The sequence below is a fragment of the Schistocerca piceifrons genome, chromosome 2, assembly GCF_021461385.2.
Source record: "Schistocerca piceifrons isolate TAMUIC-IGC-003096 chromosome 2, iqSchPice1.1, whole genome shotgun sequence".
In the NCBI taxonomy this organism is placed as follows: Eukaryota; Metazoa; Arthropoda; class Insecta; order Orthoptera; family Acrididae; genus Schistocerca; species Schistocerca piceifrons.
In genome coordinates, this window is record NC_060139.1 from 986,206,163 (window position 1) to 986,229,728 (window position 23,566).

General features: G+C 43.7%; 1 protein-coding gene across 1 annotated transcript in view; it reads right to left on the reverse strand.

Annotated features, from left to right (window-relative positions):
- Nucleotides 1-7,266: 7,266 nt before the first annotated feature.
- Nucleotides 7,267-23,566, reverse strand: part of LOC124776888 (J domain-containing protein) — a 103,046-nt gene continuing 86,746 nt past the window's right edge. The window contains exon 4 of the mRNA XM_047252074.1: nucleotides 7,267-8,527. Within this exon, the coding sequence (XP_047108030.1) occupies nucleotides 8,312-8,527 (216 nt within the window). The 3' untranslated portion in view covers nucleotides 7,267-8,311. The remainder of the gene's footprint in view (nucleotides 8,528-23,566) is intronic.

Below are 23,566 nucleotides of genomic sequence, written 5' to 3' on the forward strand. Positions count from 1 at the left end.
ACCGTTCAGGTTGCTGCTGCAGATGCAGTACATTGCGCCAGAGCCGTATACTGAACACGACGGTCTTCCCTCTCCGTAGCGCCACGTGGCCTTCTAGAGCCCGTCTTTTCCGAGACATTTTCGTGACCACCGCTGCCAGCAGTCATCTACAGTTGCTATATTCTTGCCAAGTCTTTCTGCAATATCGCAGAGGAGACATCCAGCTTCTCGTAGCCATAATACACAACCTCTTTTAAACTTAGTGAGGTGTTGATAATGACGTCTTTGTCACTTTAAAGGCATTCTTGACTAGCATCAGCTTACCACGTCCAATGTCAAAGCTAACTAACGCTCACGACCATTACAGCGTGCGTTTAAAGCAAACCTGACTTTCACTCTCATAGTGGAGCTATTGTAAGTAGGCTGTTTAGGTTTTTATGTTGGTAACGTCACCTAGCGCTATATATGAAAATCACTGACTGTGCTGTGTGCAGTCTGTGGCTGGTTTGTATTGTTGGAATTTGCTATTGTAGTGTTGGGCAGTTGGCTGTTAACGCGAGTTGCGTTGCGCAGTTGAAGGTGAGCCGCCAGCAGTAGTGGATGTGGGGGGAGAGATGGCGGAGTTTTGAGAGCGGATGATCTGGACGTGTGTCCACCAGAGAGTGTAAATTTGTAAGACAATGTCATGAACTGAGATATATATATATATTAATGACTTTTGAACACTATTAAGGTAAATACATTGTTTGTTCTCTATCAAAATCTCTCATTTTAACTATGCCTATCAGTAGTTAGTGCCTTCAGTAGTTAGAATCCTTTATTTAGCCGGAGGTATTGGCGCTCGCTGTATTGCAGTACTTCGAGTAACGAAGATTTTTGTGAGGTAAGTGATTCATGAAAGGTATAGATTGTTAGTCAGGGCCATTCTTTTGTAGAGATTATTGAAAGTCAGATTGCGTTGCGCTAAAAAAATAGTGTGTGTCACTTTAGTGATGATCAGAATAAGTAAAGAGAGAAATGTCCGAGTTCGTTCAGTTTTGCTCAGCTGTTTGAAAATCAAATAACGTAAGGGATTTACCAGCACAGTAATTCATACATTTTTCTAAGGGGACGTTTCACTATTAGCGCACTCTTCTGCGGCTGGCGCGAAATTTGAACAGACGTCATCTTTCAGGTGCAGAAATATGCCTATCAACTTTCGTTTATGTCGCACAACTCTTTCTTAGTGTTGCGATTATTTTTTTATCAGTACATGTGTAAAAAAGAACTGGAGGGGGTGAGTCTTTCAATCTGTGTATAAGTACAGACTTGAGGACTGGTCAGCTTACAAACTATATGCCATTCGAATGAAGCAGAGATGTAATACTTTTTGAAATAGCTAAGAAAGTGCCTATACTCATGTTTAGGGTAGTATTAACCAAAACTGCGACAGTAAAATTTTGTGATCGTGTTAGTGCCTTCACAACATGCTCACCTTTCAATATAACACATTTTTTCCGACGGTGGGTGGACTCTGGATACCTGGGTTCCGAAACTGCCTTTTCAGCTCTCCGGGAAAAATTCTACCTTAAAAATCACTGTCATTCTGAAAATGCTGCCCAAGCAGGAAAGAGAAAGAAGTCAATATGTGCCATGTGGAGGGAGGAGAGGGGCGGAGGTGGCGAAAAATTTGGTATCCCAGAGAAAGTCTGTGTGAACGTCTCCTTAGCAGAAAGAGCCGTGGTGTTGTGGAGCAAAATCACACCTTTGACAGCTTCTCGTGGTGATTCGTCTTGGCAGTCCCAAAAGGTACTTAGCATCACCTTGTCCGATAATGGTTGCATCTTTGTCTTTTTCGGTGATGATGAAACCACACATTTCCACTGACAGCCTTGATGTCTGTGGTGTAAGGACGTAACCAGGATTTTGTCGAAAGGGGGGAGGGGATTCGATTTGTTGAGAATCTCAGAGAGACTTCTTTATCATTTATTCTGAACATTTCCATAAAGAACGGTAAACCATTTTATTTGAAAATGATCTGTGTTCACACCAAGCGGAGATACAATCTCGTTACTTATGTGTGCTGTATTTTTTGCAAACCGATAAGATGCAGTCATGCTACAATCTCCCTTCACCCTTCGAATTCATTTTATACTCTTTCAGTCTGGATTCGAGCTGAGAAAGTGATCAGGAATGCAAGTTCGCTAATTTTTTAGAGCACCGTGATTATTACCGACCGGGCTTCTGGAATAAAGTGATCTCTGTTCGATAGAGAAGCTAGAATAATTTTCGGTGGCGAAAATGCAGAGGGTCTGTAAGTATTCATCCTTACACTTTTCCAAATTTCCTCATTTAAGTATGCATTTGTACTTCTTGGAATGTAAGAAACCTCTTTTCTGCATTATAGGGTGTCGTGAGAGACAAATGCACGAACATAAGTGAGAAGAATTTGGATTATTACATATTTATCACGTGGCTTTTGGTGCCAGGAGTCTCTAAAGAGATGCTTGGATCACCTTCGATGTAGCTCTTTTCAGTTAAACTGAGCGACTGCATCTTTAAGGGAATTGGAATCTGTCAAGAAAGAAAGGTATTCGGAAGGTTGTGCTCTGTAGTAAGGGAGCAATCCTGGCATTTGCATAAATTGAAAATGAAAAACCACAGAAAAAGATTTTCAAGCTTACTGGCAGATGGGTTCAAACCACCTCTTCTTCAGAATCCAGAGATCAGTGGCTCAACACGCGGAGCTACCACAAACGATGGAGAATTTGGAAAAAACTGGTTGTTTCACATTGTTTCAAAGCAAAATAAAATGCATCACAAGGAAAGATTGAATTCTGACATTGCATGTTTTTCCTTTAATTGTGCATGTTTTGTCATTTGATAGTGCATGAATACATGCATGTTTTAAGATTTAATTGTGCATGGAATTATTGGCTTCAGTTATTATAGTATTACAAGAGCGTAAATAGACTTTGAACGAAAAGGGGGTGGGGGAGATGCGTGATGCAATCGACTCTGACCAATTCATGCAGCCCTCTTTTAGAAACGAACGAACTAAAGAACGTTCTGTCATCACATACCATTTCCGCTCTCCACAAACCCCTCTCCATCGTTCCGTATCGGAAATGGTTTTCATAAGTGAATACTCATCAGGTGACCAGATGGAGCGATACTTTGCCTTTTCGGATACTAATAATAGGATATTGTCCAAATTTTCTGAATACGTGCAATCATCGCCGTTTGGGTGATATTTTTGTTGAGCAACGTAATTTTTGGGCGACACAAGCAAACCCAATGTAATTTTAATATAATGTTTCTAATGACATTTTCCGCTCCGTAGCCTAGAAAATACTGAAATATTGCAACCTCAGAGTTCTACCAGCCTCCAAATAACTCCAGTGCTGATATTTAACTACTATAGATAGGTAAATCTGTTATTACAGTAGTGCATACACATTTTTACTTACCGTAATGCTATCGGACGAATGAAAATCGATTTTCCTCTTCTTTCTTGTTACAAACTCACACACAATTAGAAACTATCGCAACAAAACACAGCACAAAAGTAACACACGGTAGCACTTGGATTAAATTCAGCTGCAAGTAAAACTGAACTGACTAACAACTGAGCTCAAGCGAGGCCAACAATTGGTCTTGGCTAATATAGGGATGGGAGATAGCTGAAAGTGTTATGGATGTATAAAGGGTTTAAATCTATTGTTGGCATTGCTGACTATCGATAGTGTAGCCCTCTTTTGTCGCATGATTGAAAATCAAAATATTTTTCAATTTCACTACTCGGCAACTAGATCGTGTGCAATTTCAATTACGTGAATGGGATGAGTTGATGCGGACAGCCCTTTGCCTACGTCCTTGTGAGGAGTCATGATACACACAGATCTCGGCCGTAGCGATTAGGTGGTTATGGATTAGTCTGACGCCGCTGCAACATTCACACTACACTCTTTATGCTTTTTAAATGAGTGTAGGTTGTCGTGGAACCCGGTGGGCAGCAACTTTTGTCATGCTCAACAACTCATGCAACATTTTGGAAACTATTCCATTACCGATTTTCGGTTTTTTTTACTGCCGCCTCGAATGTGATCTGGTGCTCTTCCAGCACCAGAGCCTTCACTTCTCTGGCGGTTCCTGGTTCTTCACGGAGAGATGATCTGATACTTCATTATTCATCATTCAGACCTGTTTGATCACTCTGGAAGCGTCTGCACTACGTGAGAAACTGCGATGTATGATGATGTGTTGCCATACACTTCCACAAACTCGGGTGGAATTTTTGCAGTATTGTTCCCCTTTAGACACCGCACAGTACTCGACTTTATCAGTAGGCTGAACAATTTATTTTAGCTCGTTAACAGCATGCTAAGGTACTGCCATACAGCGGTTTTAATTTTAACCCGGGCTTCAGACTAGTACTTGCGAATGAACCTTATTGTAACTTCAGTATAATTGGACACAGGAAAAATCAACTCACCAAGCGGCTGCAGGAGAAAACACACAAAAAAAGCCATGGAAATGCACAAGCTTTAGGAGCCAGTGACTACTTGTGGCAGAGAGAGTGGAGGGGAAGGATGAGGGAAGGAGGGAAAGGACTGACGAGGGTTAGAAAATGGGGAATGTTACGGAAAAGTCGTCGGAACATCAAGTCATGGGAAACTTACCGATGGGACTAAAAGGAAAGACTTATTTTTGGGGACTGCACCGGACGAGATTTGAAAACTAGAGAGCTTAAAGGTCTTGCGTATTACCCTGTCGTCCAAATTCAAGCACTTAAGCTTCAAATCTCGTGTGGTGCAGTCCCCAAAAATCAGTCTTTCCTTCTCATCCTGTCCAGTAAGTTTCCCTTACCTGAGGTTCTAGGCGACTTTCCCATAACTCTCCCCATTTCCTAAATCTCGCCAGTCCTGTTCCTTCATTCATAATACACACATTAAAAATTTTTTTTGCATCGTACCGGTTCCGAGAACTCCCGAAGATAGACGTTGACTGTGAAGATTGTACCGCAGACACAGTCCCTTTGACTGTTCAGAGATGTCACTAAACCCGCCCAAAAATGTAAGCAGCCATGCATGAGCAGCGCCTATTAGACGGAGGGGTTCCAACAGCCGATCAGTTCCAGTCATTCCTCACCAAGGAGGAACACGGCTCGTGTTGTTTGTAGTTCAACCATGCCTAAATGGTCAATATCGCGATTCGATCGCATCCGCATTGTTACTTTGTTCCAGGAAGGGCTCTTAACGAGGGAAGTGTCCAGGCGTCTCGTAGTGAACCAAAGCGATGTTGTTCAGACATGGAAGAGATACAGAGAGACAGGAACTGTCGGTGACATGCCTCGCTCAGGCCGCCCAAGGACCACTACTGCAGTGGATGACCGCTACCTGCGGATTAAGGCTCGGAGGAACCTTGACAGCAACGCCACCATGTTGAATAATGCTTTTCGTGCAGCCACAGGACGTCTTGTTACGGCTCAAACTGTGAGCAATAGGCTGCATGATGCGCAACTTCACTCCCGATGTCCATGGCGAGGTATATCTTTGCAACCACGACACCATGCAGCGCGGTACAGATGGGCCCAAGAACATGCCGAATGGACCGCTCAGAACAGGCATCACGTTCTCTTTACCAATGAGTGTCGCATATGCCTTTAACCAGACAGTCGTCGGAGACGTGTTTGGAGGCAACCTGGTCAGGCTGAACGCCTTAGACACACTGTACAGCGAGTGCAGCAAGGTGGAGGTTCCCTGCTCTTTTGGGGTGGTATTTTGTGGGGCCGACGTACGCCGCTGGTGGTCAAGGAAGACGTCGTAATCGTTGTACGATACGTGAATGCCATCCTCCGACCGATAGTGCAACCATATCAGCAGAATATTGGCGATGCATTCGTCTTTATGGGCGACAATTCGCGCCCCCCATCGTGCACATCATGTGAATGACTTCCTTCAAGGTAACGACATCGTTCGACTATTGTGACCAGCATGTTCTACAGACATGAACCCTATCGTACATGCCTGGGATGGATTGAAAAGGGCTGTTTGTGGACTACGTGACCCACGAACCACTCTGAGGGATCTACGCTGAATCGCCGTTGAGGAATTCGACAATCTGGACCAACACCTTGATGAACTTATGGCAGTACACCATGAGAATACAGGCATGCATCAATGCAAGAGGACGTGCTACTGGGTATTAGAGGCAGCATTCTGGACCAGCACCTCTGAAGGTCTCGCTGTATGGTTTTACAACATGCAATGTGTGGTTTTCATGAGCAATAAAAAGGTCGGGAGTGAAGTTAATGTTTATCTCTATTCCAATTTTCTGTACAGGTTCCGGAACTCTCGTAACCGAGGTGATGCAAAACGTTTTTTAATGTGTATATATGAATTATATACAAGTGTAATATCTGTTCTTTCGGACTTTCATAGCCCTTGCATTTGTGATAAACAGTGTGTGGATGACGCAATGGTTAACGCAACTGATTAGGAAGCAGGAGATCCCAGAATCGAGTCTCGTTGTGGTACATATTTTCAGTCGTCGCCGCCGATTTCATATAAAGCCCTGATGCAGCTGATATCAGTTTCTTCTGTTCCTTTCCTTTCTCTCCTCCACCTTGAGTTTACGTAATAACCTTTTCCTTCATCCATCTTCCTCTTCTGCTCCGGAAGCTGGCACATTTCCATAATTATTCTACGTGCTGTCTCCTGCCGCCCTTTGGTGAGAAGATTTTTTATATATTCAGTTATATTTCCAAAAATTTATTATTTTAGGTGATATATTGTAACTTTATGAGGCGATAAAGCTGATGACAGACCCTCATAGCAGCATAAATGAAAATATTAAAAAACTGAGCGATGTTCTGTGAGCAGTGGACAGCTATCTTAATGTTATTGCTAGGAAGATATCTGTTCAAAAACTGACATTTAATTCTTAATTATATACTCAAGCTAAGCATATTGTGTACAGTTATGTTAATGAAAGCTCTGGCAGAACGTGAATGATTTGGGTTTAAAGAAGACAACTCATCAAAATGGTGGAAGTAATGAGTCATAGACAGACACACAATAAGTAATGAAAACTGTGCCTTTAAGGAGATCGACCGCCCGTCCCCCTTCCCCCACACACACTACATTTTGAACCCAATTGTCGATTTTCCAACATACATAGGGCCTATAGATAAATGCTTCACTGAAATCTGAGCATAAAATTACATGTAACTCACCATACATGAAATATTTCATGAATATAAATGTCACCTTGTACACTATGAACTGTTTGTCAGAATGCAAACTATAGTTTGTTAGACATTTATTGTTGAAACATACAGGAAACACACTTATGGAAGGTATATGATAAATACACACATTGAGAATTAATGGTGTCTTTAAGTGGAGTTGATTTCCCAGGATATCAAAGTAGCAACACATTTAGCTCCAAAACACAGGTACAGATTATACTAATTAGTAATATAAACAACAATGACTACTTTACAGTGTGACTTCACTAATTTAAATTTGCAATGCCAGCTTGCAAATTTGTTATAAATTTTGAAACCATTTATAATAGATTATAATCCTTTTTCAGTTACCTAATAACCATTCATCAACAGAACCCTGTTTTCGTACTACTCTGAAACATGTCCAACATATCATGCACACATCAAATACTTATTATAGAATGACACAATTAGTTATCTTCAGATTTGGGTACTAATATCACCTAACAACAAACATTAATTGTAACATTAAATTTACAGGTTAGGAGCCACATTCAGTAAGAAGGAAGTTTATCACAGGAAATTTCTACGTAGGACCCGTCTCTTGCACTTCACTTAAAATAGTCTTCAGTTTAAAATATAGGAATTCCATTATTCATAGTGAAAAATGCTTGAGCATGTTTCCAAAATACTTAAATTCATGTTTTGTTGATTATAATGCTTTATCACAAAAATAAAAATACTGATTATCGTAACTTGTCATGTTTTAGCCTTCAGACACCTGTCAGTGGAATGCAAAAGGTGATAGTTTGCTTTCTACATTTGTGGCAGATTTAAAAATACTTTCATTTGGATGCCACTGAAAAATAAAAGTGTATAGTTGGTGGCTATATAAATATATAAAATATATTATATGAAACAAAAATTGCAATGTGTAAGATCGTAGAGTTACAAGGAAGACAATAGAAATACTTCTTGCTGTATGAAAATATCAGAAATATTACAGACAGCATGCAGATTGTCTAAAGTACGGTACAACACAGAGACGGTATCACACCCATGGAATGTAGTTCTCTACAGGTTGTGACACAAACAGGAAATTAGTTACAATAGCAAAGCAGTCTAAATTTCATAGTTGCGGAACTTGCTGACAACTTCACTAGAAGCATCAGATTTCCAGTTGACAGTGCCACGAGCACCCCAGTGTATATTTGCACCTCCCTCTGAAGCCCGGCGGTGTGCCTGGGGAGCACTCCCTGAGCCACTTGTGCTGCCACCTTCACCTGCAGTTTCAGGCAGCATCCTATCTTTCGTCTTCAGGGTGGTCCAGTGCATTGACTGAAAAATATTCAATAGTATGAAATTAGGATTTCTGAAAAAAATTTCAAAATAAAGTGAAACTTTTAAGAATCAGCAAACATACTTTGAAGGTAAGGAAATTATGAGTTAATGGTACTGCAGAATTGCTTTAGGGAGATTGGAGAAGGAGGAGGAGGAGGAGAAAAGGAGAACAGGAGAACAAGAAGAGAAGAAGCTAGGTAAGTCGCCAAGAAAACGGTAAATCATAGAAAGTTTAAGAGCTTTACCTTAAAATCAAAGAGATAGAAAACAACAAATGGTAGTTTGTATAGTTATTTTTATTGTATAATTATTAAGAAATATGAGGTTATATAATTATAAATTAATTTATTGATTGCCCTGCTTGTTGGCCTCATTCTGTGGATGTACTGGAGCAACTATTGTCCCATCTCTTGGGTGATCATCTGACAGTCTTTTCCTCGTGGTCGTTCCATGTTTACAAATTTTAACTAGTCTTGTGGGGGTCCACCTTTTGTGATCCTTCCAATTTCGTTCTCCTATCTCGCTGTATTTACATATATCTTTTATCCCACACAGATGCTTTATACATAAATTTTTTCTCTTGTCCCACAATGTTACTCCTTGGATCTGACTTAGTATCTTCACCTCCATTGCCTTTAACATTTTTTTATATTTTCCATTTCCACTCTAGTTTCTGTTGGATGTCATAATAGTATGCACCATTGTTTTTTATATATTTTTATTTTCCCCATAGTTGTCAAATTTATTTCACGATATAGTATTTTGCAGTTATCTGCCTATCGTTACTGCCATTGTCACCTTGTTTTTCACGTCCATGGTTATGTCTTTATAGCTGGTGATAAGAGTCCCTAAAAAGTCATTACTTGTCCAATTGACACACCATCCACTTCTAATTTACCTCTTACAGGTGTTTTTGATATTACCATACTCATTTTTAGAGAGGATTTTCATTTTATATTGCATAGGTATTTTACTGAATTGGTGATTCAACTGTGATTGTGAAAATAAGCTGAAACTGATTTTTATTCATTTTCTCTATAGATCTCATCAAGAAGCAGCCAACTCCCTGTTAATATCTGATAAAACCAATCCCGCCTCGTCACTGAAGTTAAGCAAGGTTAGCCCATGCTCGTTCTTTCGAGGAACATTGGCTCAAGTATGTGCATGTCACCGAAGTGGTGCCCCACTGAAAGACTTCCACCAGGCTGTGGTGACACATTGTACAGGTAGTTCGAAAGATCTATGCTAATACAAGAATCCAAATAACTGGGGATAATGAAGAAACAACAAAGGTTATTAATTTAGGAGTTCGACAAGGTTGCAGCCTCTCCACTGCTTTTTAACATATACATTGACGACATTATACGGCAATGGAGAATGAAACTGAAGAACTATACATATAATTTGAACCAAAAAGATTACATTATGACTGTTATTCGCAGATGACCAAGTGTTAATTTCGAATAATGAAGATGGTCTGCAGAGAGCTGCCTACGAACTAAAACATGCCAGATATATAATATGTCAATATCAATCCAAAAAACAAAAGCCATGGCTTTCTGTGGAAAAAATCCAGTAAGAAAAAAATAATTAAAGACAACAAGATTATAGAGCAAGTAGATAGATTCAAATTTCTACGAACCTTGCTGTTGTACAGGGGAGACCTAGATCAAAAAGACAAAATTGTGAAATTTAACTACTTAAATGGCACTATCAGAAGAGCTTTCCAACGTAAAGTAAGAACAGAATCATACTTAAAATTTTTATAAAGGTATGTCAATACCATCATTACTGTATGGAAGTGAATCTTGGGTAATGAAAAAGAAAGATAAAAGAAGATTACAAGCCAATGAAATGAAATTCCTCAGGTACATAGCAGAATACACCAAGCTAGGCTACAAAAGAAACACAGTTGTCAGGAAGGAATTAAATATTTTCGATATAAACAGTAAGGTTGACGAATACTGACAAAAATGGATATCGCACCTGTTACGAATGGACAAATCAAGGTTACCACTACATTTCTGGTTTTGGCGCTATATTCCACAAGGATAAAGATGTATTTGAAGACCTGCAAAACGATGGAAGGACCAGGTGCAGCTGCAACAGGTTGAGGGAAAGCCGAATGGCCGACGGAAAAAGAAGAAGACGAAAACATATGTACAGGGTAACCTTTTTGTTTAGCTTTGCTACAACTCCAGCTGTGAGCTCTTATTGCTTTCTATGTAGAGAATCCTTTATGGAAGGCAAATTGACGGGCAGTTCTGTTTGGTAAATAAGTCAGTGTATCATCATAGGCTGCTTTCTCAAACACTTTTGGAAGCAATAATACAGGTTTATAAATACCGGTATTTTGTTTATCTCCAAATTAGAAGATGGGTGTTATTACAGCGTATTTAAATCTGCCAGAAAATAAGAACTCTGCACAGACTGATTACAAAGGAGGCTTAATTGTTGTGTCAATGACACCCTTTTTTTCTTTTTATTTTAATGTTATATTGCCATGAGCTGTGGTGTATGCAGTGTAGTATCGTGTAATGTAGTGGTTAGCGTCACTGCCTGGTATGCTACATGTTGACAATTCAGACCCGACCGCCAGGAGTTATTTGCTGTTTAGTAATTATAATTTCTGGAAGGTTCTTGAAATATTTTGTTTTTGTATATTCTGGAATATATGATGCTTGTTTGAATGCCAGCAATACGGAATATTTTTGTACCAATATCTGCACATTCTGTCCAGGCGATCAATCGAGTTCTTGCTGTACGTCGGTGTTCATAATGAACGTGCTTTCACTGTTGAGTATTGTATTTCAACGGAGACACCACTTTCAGATTTTGACTCTACTCTTGTTACGACGTGACATTGTTTCAAAACATCTGCATCACTGTTTCCAATTATGCCACGTAACGCCATCGCCTACGTGGACAGGAACTAAAATACAAGCAGTACGTGGTCCCGTAGGTCCGTTTATTTGAGACAACCATAGATCTGAAGCCAGCAGTAAGTCACTTGCACATGAGGCATCCATCAGTGTTTTCTGGAGACGCTAGTCAGGATATGATGAAATGGTTAAAAGGATTTGACCTAATCACCAAATGCGACTGGTAGGATAACATGATGAGTTTGGCAAATGTGTACTTTCACTTGGATGGCACAGCCCAGCAAGGTTCAAGAACAACGAAGAGTAGCTCTATAGGAGACAAATTCCAGGCCGAACTGAAGGAAACATTTGATGACAACCAACAGCAAGCTCTATTAGCAGTTGATTGTGACCCAATGTCGTGGCGAATGACAATTTTATGTACAGAATGTTTTGGACTTTTGCAACATTGTGAATTTGAATATGATAGAAGCCAATAAAATATCACATTGGATGAAACGAGTCGCAGAAGGCATGTACCAAACACGTATTGTTAGCGATGTCACAACAGCAGAAGAATCATCAAGCGGTACAAGGAAATGCAACAAGAAAAAGTCATAAAAGTCTGACGAAGAGTTATAAACGTCTACCGAATGTGGTCCCTTTGGCAACTTAGTAAGACCACCATGATCTCGCTTTCTCTCATATGCCATGTTGTAAGAGAAGAGATACAGCATTTTATGGCACCTAGAACTGATGGACTGCGTATGTATCAATCGTGGGCTCCAATCTCCACCACCGCACGAACGTGCCATGGAGAAGTGACTGCCATCTCGGACTTACACCGCAGCTGTCACACACACACCCAGCAACCAACCAAAGAAACTACAACCAAATCCTCTACCAAGTAGAACGCCCCCTAGAAGAACAAGTATTTGGGGGCTGGAGGACAATATGTCAGTCGATTTTCACTGTGGATACCCTTGTACAGAAAAGAAGACGAATGTTCAGTGACTGTTAAGCCACAAGAAGTCAACCACTCATACCAGCCAACTGCAGACGATTATAGTTTACCAATGGGCTGAAGCTCATTGCTGTATCATGGATGACATCCCAGAGGGTGACCAAGACATGAATACACTAAGCAGATTCAGAATGATGTAGGTTGCAGTAGTTACTTGGCGATGAAGAAGCTTGACTAGGATAGAGTAGCATAGAGAGCTGCATCCAAGGACTCTGGACAGAAGACGACAACAACAACAACATAGTCATGATGTTATTCTCAAATGAGACTTCTTGCAGGCATCCCAAGAAGTCTATGGATGATCAGAGATCCTGGTTGACGAAGCTATTACAACAAGAACACATACAAAAGATAGCTTATTTGCTGTTGTTATCATCGTCGTCATCAATTGAGATGCTAAGTACAATTGTGAAGATTTTTTTTCCACAAGCAATCACAGTTGATCTCTACAGTTACGTACATCGGGTCAGTGGAACCAGTCCAGGACGGGCAGATTAGTCTCACGCCAGTGTTCCAGTACTGTTACAGACAAGACAGTGGCCGACCGGAGTGGACGAGCGGTTCTAATCGCTACAGTCGGGAGCCGCGCGACCGCTACGGTCGCAGGTTCGAATCTTGCCTCGGGCATGGATGTGTGTGATGTCCTTAGGTTAATTAGGTTTAAGTAGTTTAAGTTCCAGGGGACTGATGACCTCAGAAGTTAAGTCCCATAGTGCCCAGAGCCATTTGAACCACAAGACGGTGGAGAAAGCTGCTTCTGTCAGTAAGATCTGGCCTGACAGAGGAACAATGTCAGCGAGCAAGTCATTCTGCTACAGTTTTCCGATGTTTTCACATCTGGAGTGGAGTAAGAGAAACCAAGTGGCCTGTGGTAAAACACCGTATCAACACCGGGAATCTTACACCAATCAGCAGCGCTCATATGAAGTGTCGTCAGCTGAACGATCGATAACCAGGGAGGAAGTGGAGAAGATGCTACAAAATGACATCACTGATCATTCAGAGAATCCTTGGTCCTATGCTGTTATCTTTCTGAAGGAGTGTGGTAGATGGCGTTTCTGTGTTGACTATCAATGACTGAACAAAATCATGAAGAAAGAGGTCTTTCCATCGTTGAGGACTGATGACACTCTAGACCGCTTGGAAGGAGTGAAGTACTTCTCAACTATGGTCATGCAGACAGGCTATTGGTAAATCGAGGTTGACGAGGCTGACCAGGAGAAGACTACCTTTAATACCCCTGACATCTGAGTTCAAAGTTATGCCGTTTACTATGTAATGCTCCAGCCAACTTCGAATGCGTGACTGACAACCCGCTTCGACACCTTAAGTGGACGACTTGTCACTATCTGAATGACATTTTTGTTTAAGACATTTTAAGACCATCTAAGCCACCTGACAACCGTGCTGTAGTGCGTTCACATTGAAAGTCTCTTCCTTAATCCGAAGCAGTGGCTGTTCTTTGCCCAAGAAAGTTTTGGGGGCACCTAGTGAATTACGTTGGTGTCCATCCTGATCCAGAGAAAATACACTGGTGTTCAAAACTTAAGGATGACAGTGGCTTTTGGGTGATATCACTGCCAAGTAACATAGCTATCTCAAACTTGGACCACACAGAAAAAACCACCACATTGTAGTACAGAAGGTAATTGAAAGAAATACGCATTAAGACCAACAGAGTGACGCTTTTATTCAAAGGCAATAACTACACTGAAGTCACTGTAGTTCATGCTGGTCCCCTGGACATTGCAGACTCTGGGACACTATTCTTATTAGGGTGTGTGATCACCACAGAAGGCAATGAATTCTCTGCAGTGTTTTACAATGCTGACCACAAGACTGATTGATAATTTCTCGTGGAGGGGCAATCCATTCGTCCACTAGTGCCCTTGACAACTGCTGGACGGTCATTGTTGCACGTGGACGTGCTGCAATGTGTCTCCCCAACATGACCCACCCAGTGGGAATGTGGAGTGGATAGGCCAGTCTATTCTCCAGAAATCCTCTCATTCCAAGAGCTGCCCTACTTTCACTGTTCGCAGTCACGCATTGTCATCCATAAATGTGAAGCCAGGGGCGAATGCACCCCTGAAAAGATGAACAACAATAAAATTGACTGGCGGGTGTGCCCTGTTAAAAAGATTTGGAGGCCAGTATGCCCATGCAACATTATGCCTATCCACACCGTAGCACCTGGACTACCAAAACCATCATGATCAGCAAGACTACAACTACCTTCATAAGGCACGATGTGGGAACACACCATACACCCATGAACAATGTTGAACTTTATTTTAGTGCTCCAGGTATTATGGTGTGGGCTGGCATAATGTTGCATTGGCGTACTGACCTCCAAATGTCTGAACAAATAATCACCGTTGATGTTGTGACACTATACAGCTACCCAATTCGCATCTTTATAGCGGTGCATTCGGTCTTGACTTCATATTTGTGGATGAGAGTGCGTGACAGGGAACAGTGCAGGTGGAGCAGCTCTTGGAATGCTTTTTTTTGTTTAGAGCGCTCAACTACTAAGGTCATTAGCGGCCAGTCACAAACGTTAGTGCACTAATAGCGTAGAAAAAACGCAAGGGGGCAACACCATAAAGTACTTACAAAGATGCAGATGACCAAAGAGATCTAACTCTTTTATTTTGGTTAAGTCCATCAATGTAATAAAACTAAGGACACGAGCAGCTGCTCGAGCGTCATCAGCTAAAAGTTCCTGTAAGGTAGACGGCAGACACAGGACAACAAGAAAGCGAAAAAACGGGGACAGGACAATAAAACATGGCGCACCGTCAATGAATGACCACAGGGGCACTACAGGGCGGGGTCACCAGACAACAGGTAGCGGTGCTAAATCGGCAATGCCCAATCCGCAACCTGGCCAAAGTGACCTCTCGCCGGGAAGGGCGTGAGGAGGTCGTCCAAGCTGTCGGGATCAGTTTGATGGCCCTAAGCTTATTTTCATTGAGAGAGGACCAAGTCTCATGCCACAATGATGAAACGCGCCGACAAAGAACCCCACTAACATCAGTTGATGGGACACGAAAGGAAGCTGTCCGAGGCAGGAGGACAGCAGCCTTGACCGCAGGATCAGCAGCTTCGTTCCCAGGCACATCAACGTGGCCAGGAATCCACAAAAAAAGGACATGAGCACCAGTATCAGCTAGCGACTGAAGGGACCATTGAATTCGTTGCACGAGAGGGTGGTCCGAATATGGGTCATGGAGACTCTAAATGGCGCTCAAAGAATCAGAGCAGATGGTATAGGGAGAATGACGATGGTGGCGGATATACTGAACAGCCTGTTAGAGAGCAAAAAGCTCAGCTGTAAAGCTTGAACACTGGTCAAGGAGCCGGTATTGAAAGGTATCATCCCCAGCGACAAAGACACATCCGACGCCAGCAGTAGTCTTGGAGCCGTCTGTGTAAATAAAGACATTATTAGCGAGCCTCGAACGAAGTTCGACAAACCTCAAGCGGTATATAGAATCCGCGGTCCTCTCCTTTGGGAGCGAGCTGAGTTCAAGGAGAACGCGAACCTGAGCCTGGAGCCAAGGTGGCGTCGGGCTCTCACGCACTTGAAAAGTCCTAGGGAGGGTAAAATTAAGTTGCTGAAGCAGGTGACGAAAGCGAACTCCAGGAGGTAACAGGGTAGAGACATACAGTCCGTATTAGCGGTCGAGAGAGTCGTCAAAGAAGGAGAAATATGACGCGTGGTCGGGCATTGTCCTCAGTCGGCAGGTGTACCGACAAAGCAACATATCGCTGCGGTAGTTTAGGGGTAATGCGGCAGATTCGGCCTACAGACTCTCAACAGGGCTGGTGTAGAATGCTCCAGTCGCCAGACGTAACCCCCGATGGTGGATAGAGTTTAGACGGCGTAAGATGGATGGCCGGACAGCTCCCATAATCCAGCTTTGATCGGACAATGGACCGATATAAGCGAAGCAGGACCATTCTATCTGCTCCCCATGACGTGCCGCTGAGAACACTGAGGACATTTAGGGAATGGATACAACGAACAACCAGTAAGACACATGCGGAGACCAGCAAAGTTTCCTGTCAAATGTAAGACCTAAAAATCTCCACGAATGGGAGAGCAACGGGACCGAGATGGAAGGATGGTGGAAGAAACTGTTTGTAACGCCAGAAGTTCATACAGACCGTTTTCTCACCAGAAAAAAGGAAACCGTTAGCGACACTCCATGAATATAGACGGTCTAGACAACACTGAAGACAGCGCTCCAGGAGACATGTTCTCTGAGCGCTACAGTAAACCGTAAAGTCGTCCACGAAAACGGAGCCTGAAACGTCAGCTGGAAGGCAATCCATTATTGGATTGATAGCCAAGGCAAAAAGGGCCACGCTCAAAACGGAGCCCTGGGGCACCCCATTCTCCTGACGAAATGCATCTGACAAAACAGAACCCACACGTACCCTGAACATTCGATCCATTAAAAATGCATTAATAAAAAGAGGGAGGCGACCGCGAAGGCCCCAAGTGTGCATGGTGCGGAGAATGCCCGCTCTCCAACAAGTGTCATAAGCCTTCTCCAAATCGAAGAACACAGCCACCGTCTGGCGCTTACGCAAAAAGTTGTTCATAATGAAGGTCGACAAGGTAACTAGGTGGTCAACAGCAGAGTGGCGCCTAAGAATGTCCACATTGGACATTGGTAAGGAGGCGTGGAGATTCAAGGAGCCAAACCAATCGAGAATTTACCATGCGCTCCATCACCTTGCGGACGTAGCTGATAAGGGAGATGGGGTGATAACTGGAAGGAAGGTGTTTGTCCTTTCCTGGTTTGGGTATGGGAACAACGATTGCTTCACGCCAGCGTGTGGGAACATGACCTTCAGTCCAGATGCGATTATAGGCGCGAAGAAGAAAGCCTTTACCTGCAGGAGAAAGGTTCTTCAGCATCTGAATTTGGATAACATCGGGCCCCAGAGCAGAGGATCGGGACCGGGCGAGTGCGCTTTCGAGTTCCTGCATGGTGAAGGTGGCATTGTAACTTTCACGATTCGAAGACTGGAAAGAAGGTGGCCGAGCCTCCTCTGCTTGTTTTCGGGGGAGGAAGGCACGGTGGTAATGGGCAGAGCTCGAAACATCCGCGAAAAAGCGGCCGAAGGCATTTGAGACATCCTAGGGATCCACAACGACTTCATTCGCTACTGTCAGGCCAGAAATCGGGGAGTGGACCTTGGTGTCAGATAGCCAGCGCAGGCCACCCCAGACAACCGGAGGAGGAGTAAAACTGTTGAATGAGCTGGTGAAAGCCACCCAGCAAGCCTTTTTGCTTTTGTTGATAACACGACGACATTGTGCATGAAGTCTTTTGTAACTGATACAGTTCGCCATCTTAGGGTGGCGTTGGAAGGTGCGTAAAGCACGTCGCCGAGCACGAACAGCGTCGCTGCATGCTGTTGTCCACCAGGGGACTGGGACTCGACGTGGAGAAGAGGAAGTACGAGGGATGGAATATTCAGCAGCAATGAGAATAACGTCCGTGAGGTATGCGACCTGACTATCGCAGCTGGAGAAGTTTTGATCATGGAAGGTCGCCAGGGAGGTGAAAAGCCCCCAGTCGGCTTTGGAGATGTTCCAGCTGGTGGAATGCGGAGAAAGGGTGTGATGCAGGAGATTGATTACGCAGGGGAAATGGTCGCTCGAGGATGTGTCAGACAGAGCATACCACTAGAACCGACGTGCAAGTTGGATAGTGGATATTGAGAGGTCCAAGTGGGAATAGGTATGCGTTGCGTCCGAAAGGAAGGTAGGTGCACTGGTATTTAAGCAGACTAGGCTGAGGTGGTTGAAAAGGTCTGCCAAGAGGGAGCCTCTCGGGCAGGATGCTGGAGAGCCCCAAAGGGGATGGTGGGCATTAAAGTCCGATCAACAAAAATGGTGCAGGAAGCTGAGCAATCAGTTGTATCATGTCTGCCCTAGTAAAGACAGACGATGATGGAGTGTAAACAGTATAAATGGAAAATATGAAATTGGGGAGAGTAATTCGGACAGCAACTGCCTGAAGATCCGTGTGCAATGTGATTGGATCGTAGTAGACATCATCCTAAACCAGCAACATGACCCTTCTGAGCTGGAATACCTGCCACAGGGGGTAGGTCAAAAAGCATCGAAGTATAGTGTGCCTGGTCAATACGATCGCATGGGCGTAACTTCGTTTCTTGGAGACCTATGACAAGCGAGCAGTGCATTCGAAGGAGCAATTTTAGTTCCTCTCGGTTGGACCGAATGCCGCGAATATTCCATTGAAGAAGTGCCATTATGAAAACGAAAAGAAAATGAAGAAACAAGAAAGGGTCACCTCGATGGCCGCTGAGGGCCTGGATTCGAGGGAGCACTGCTGCTGCAATCGATAGGTGGTGAGCCATGGTCCATCAACTCAACAGTTGCGTCTGCCACCTTCCTGAGCTGGTCAGGAGGGGCAGCTTCCTCCGCCGGTGAAAGGCCAGATGATCGGCTACCAGCGGTGCGGCCTGGCGAAACTGAAGGTGGCCGGGGACGGCAACTGCTGGGTGGCGCAGGAGAAGAAACGTGCCACGGCGAAGATGGAGAACTCTTTTTTCTATGAGCCTACTTTGAAGAATTACGTTTGGCCGAAAGAACAGTTGATGGCTGTGAGGTTTGTGTACGCAAGAAATCTTCGCGTGTCGGTTCTTTTTTGAAGGTCCGAGCATCTGATTTAGAGGTCCTCTTCTTAGCAGCAGCAGCAGATGATGTTTGAGCTTTAGGGTTGGTGGGAGGAAGAGGAGACGTTGATCGGGCGATCTTAGCACTGGCCGATCTGACGACCCAATCGCTAAATGTTAGATCGCATGTCTGTGTAGCTATCTCCCTCGTAGGCCGAGGAGAGGCGAGAACGGTACTGTATTTTCCTGCTGGTAGCACAGTGGGCTATCTGCTATTTAATAACTTGGGAGCAACCGAGGTCGACACCTTCTCTTTCACTCGAATTTCCTGTATACTTTTCTCATCTTTGTAGACGAGGCAGGTAGCATGAGGAGAGGAGGTAGCATGGTCGGCCATACAGTTGATGCAACGAGGGGACGGAGGTGGACAGTCACCCTCGTGGGCGTCCCTGCCACAGGTAACGCATTTAGCCGCACTTTAACAAGACTGCCGTGTATGGTTAAACCGCTGACATTGGTAACACCTTGTAGGGCTTGGTACATACGGCCGAACAGAAATGATCTCATAACCCGCATTAATTCATGAAGGTAATTGCACTTTGTCAAATGTCAGGAAGATGGTTCGGGTCGGTATGATGTCCTTGTCGACCCTTTTCATGACCTGATGGACGGCCGTCACTCCCTGATCAGAGAGTATAGACAGAATCTCCTCATCAGTTAGCCTGTCGAGTGACCTGGTATGCACCACGCCACGCGACGAATTCAAGGTGCGGTGGGCCTCCACCCGTACAGGAAATGTGTGTAAGAGAGTGGCTCGAAGTAATTTTTGGGCCTGGAAGGCGCTCTCTGTCTCCAACAGCAAGGTACCGTTGCGCAGCCGAGTACAAGATTTCACTGGTCCTGCAATCGCATCTACACCCTTCTGAATGACGAAAGGGTTGACTGTTTAGAAATCGTGACCGTCAGGTCTTGTGACAACAAGAAACTTCGTTGCTGGTGGTAGAATTTTCTAAACAGGAGTTTCATCTAGCTTTCTTTTTTGGGCAGAAGACAGGGAGGAAGAGGAGGGAAAAGAAGAAGAAGAAGAAGAGAAATATATTGCGGATGAAGCCCCCATGACTGCCAGCGTCTCAGATGGCGCGCTCCTCCCTTGTGGGGGCCTCTCTCAGAGGGCACTCCCACCTTAGGTGATTGTTCACACCTCAGGTCACACCTCCCGAGAAACGGACGGAGGGACCAATCGGCAATCACCCCTCCCTGGGCCTGGCCTTTACCAGGGGGTACGTGAGTGCCTTACTTGTCCACCCAGGGCAGGGAATTAAGCTTTACCCCGTTACCAGCTACGCGTGTGAACACGTGGGTCGGCCTTCAGACACGCACAGGGAGGAAAGAGAGAGCGGGATAGAGGGATAGAAGAAAGAATCTCAAACGCCGAAGCGGAGAATAAGACACGGAAAAGAAGACAAGGAGAATGTGGCAGAGATAGAAGTAAGGGCATGAAAGCAAGGAGAAGAGTGAATGTAGGGAAAGACCAATAGAGGAAGAAAGTGTGAGGATGGAGAAAAAAAAAGGAAACAGGATCCTGGAGTTTTCAAACGTCCGTCTCCCGACGTAGGCTTGATGCATTACTCCCAAGAAGAGGGAGTGTGAAAGGGAGATAAGGGGGGGGGGGGAAGGATTTGGGACGAGGAGGGTAGGGCAGCCCGGAAAGGAAGGAGAACTGCGCTAGCTCGGGGCCCCATGCACGCCACGCACGAATCCACAAAAGAGTTGTGGACCCCCTGGAGGGGGGGGCTTTTGGAATGCGAGGATATCTGGCGAATGGACTGGCCTACTCGTTCCATCCCATCGAGCACATGTGGGATACGTTGTGGGTATATACTGCTGCACGTCCAAATGCACCAGCGACCGTCCAGCAGTTATCAAGTGCGCTGGTGGAGTACTGGAACGCCCTACCACAGGAACTCGTTATCAACCTTGTGGCCAGCAAGGGAGCACACTGCAGAGAATCCGGTGCCATCTGCGGTGATCAGACACCCTTCTAAGAACAGTGTCTTACCCTCTGGAATGTCCAGTGGACCATCATAAACTGCGGTAACTTCAGTGCAATTATTGCCTCTGTATACATGTGTCATTCTGAAACTTCCTGGCAGATTAAAACTGTGTGCCCGACCGAGACTCGAACTCGGGACCTTTGCCTTTCGTGGGCAAGTGCTCTACCATCTGAGCTACCGAAGCACGACTCACGCCCGGTGCTCACAGCTTTACTTCTGCCAGTATCTCGTCTCCTACCTTCCAAACTTTACAGAAGCTCTCCTGCGAACCTCATTATGTGTCATTCTGTTCTCACTGAGTATTTCTGTCAGTTACCTTCTGTACTATAATGTAGGAGTTCTTTTTATGTATGATCTAAGTTATTCAGCTATGTTACTCAGTAGTGACCCATCATGTGAGACATTCTGGCGTCCTTAAGTTTTTCACACCATTTACAAGCAGTCACATATTTTCCAATACCTCAGCACATTCGTAATGTGATAAGTTGTCTTGGACTGTGCTCGAACTACTGACGATTCATAAAGGACTTTTACTGCAAGGTATGTCCATTGCAAGACCTACTGCAGGGAGAAGCTAAATTTTCCAGAAACGAGGTGCAAGAAAGATCTTATCTTGGCCTTAAGGAGCTGTTATCATCTCTACATTTAACACTGTGTGACTAGAATGTCGAGACAGAACTTCACATTGATACTAGTAGTTTTTGGATATGAGCAGTTGTAGCGGAAATTTAGGATGGCATTGAAAAGGATACAGCTTACGTTTACACAGTACTTCCAAATCCAAGGTGAACTACTCTAAAACCAAAAAAAGAGTGCCTTGCAGTTGTTTGGGCCATTAAAAACTCCAGCGGTATTTGCTTGACAAACCATTCACCGTTGTGACGGTTCATTATTGTCTGTGCTGGCTGACTAGCCAGAAGGATCCCGCCCGTTCATCTGGTGAGACGGGCCCTTTGGCATCCGGAGACCAAGGTCACAATGGTATACCAAAACGGACACAAACAGGACTGCCAACTAGCTTTCAAGGCATTCTTCCTAGCGAAACAACTCTGTGGATGAAATCTCAATCATGACTTTGTTAACTGACATTGCTGCTAAACAGAGGAAAGACCCAGCACCGCTAAAAACCATAGAAGCTTTGAACTAATAGGAATTGATGAAAGGTGGATGCCAGTTAATAAATGGAACATTGTTTTAGAGGAATTATTAAACTTGGAAAAGTGTGGCTAAATAAGGAGCGAAGGTAAACATTAGGCTTTGATACATGTCAGTTTCACCACAATCAAGATTTCATAGGGTAGGGTCGGATGGGGGGGGGGGGGGGCGTACGATATCGCATTTTAGCCCTATGACTACCCTTCTTTTCGTTTTCAGGCTTAGATTAATTTATATATTGCCCATTATACCTTATCGACGAGATTATCGGAAGTTATAATTTAAAATATGTTGTTATCTATTGTAGATTCAAACTCTGAAAATTGTCTAGGCATACATAAAATCATAACCAAACTTATTCACAGAGTAGTTTGTAAGTCATACTTTGCATATAAAGGGCTGCCATTATAATTTGAAATTATAATTTAAAACAGAGAACTCTTGTTCGCAGGTAATTACAGACCATTCCTTTATAAGGTGAAACCATGCTTCATTTAGTTTCCAGAAAGAACCAAAATCAGTTGTTGGAGTAATGCTTATTGCAACTGTAAAAAACTGAATCACACAGAAAAGACGTAATCGACCATATCTTCCAACTAGAAACTAAGATTTCCGTCACAAAATAAAGGAAAGAAAAGAAAAGGAAAGAAAAGAAAAGAAAAATGGTTCAAATGGCTCTGAGCACTATGGGACATCTAAGGTCATCAGTCTCCTAGACTTAGAACTACTTAAACCTAACTAACCTAAGGACATCACACACATCCATTCCCGAGGTAGGATTCGAACCTGCGACCGTAGCAGCAGCGCGGTTCCGGACTGAACCGCATAGCACCGCTCGGCCACAGCGGCCGGCCAAACCAGATGAATTTTGTAATCTCCTTAGTGTCTGTATTTTCGGGACTAATGTCAGTTGGTAGTGTATGCCGTGTCTGCATAAATAAATGTGACGCATCTGTATTTGGTGGTGTATTTCCGTGTGCAGTGTTTGCCGTCGCTGTGAAAAGTATTAATTGCATTTGGTGACCAATGTTTTCAAAGTGTCATTTCTACCAGAGCTATTTTCTGAGGGGTGATGTTCATTAGCATCGCTATTTTTGTTTGTTTCTTGTTTACTAATGGGCTAAATATTCTTCGATTTATTCTTAGAGTTGCATTTTTTGAGCAAAATACACCATTTCTATTTTCTTGATAACAGACGGAAAGATTTTACAGTACTGGTGGCAATGGAATTCCAGATCTTGAGTTTGGTTTGTTTTGGTTTTAGGGCGCAAAACTGCTA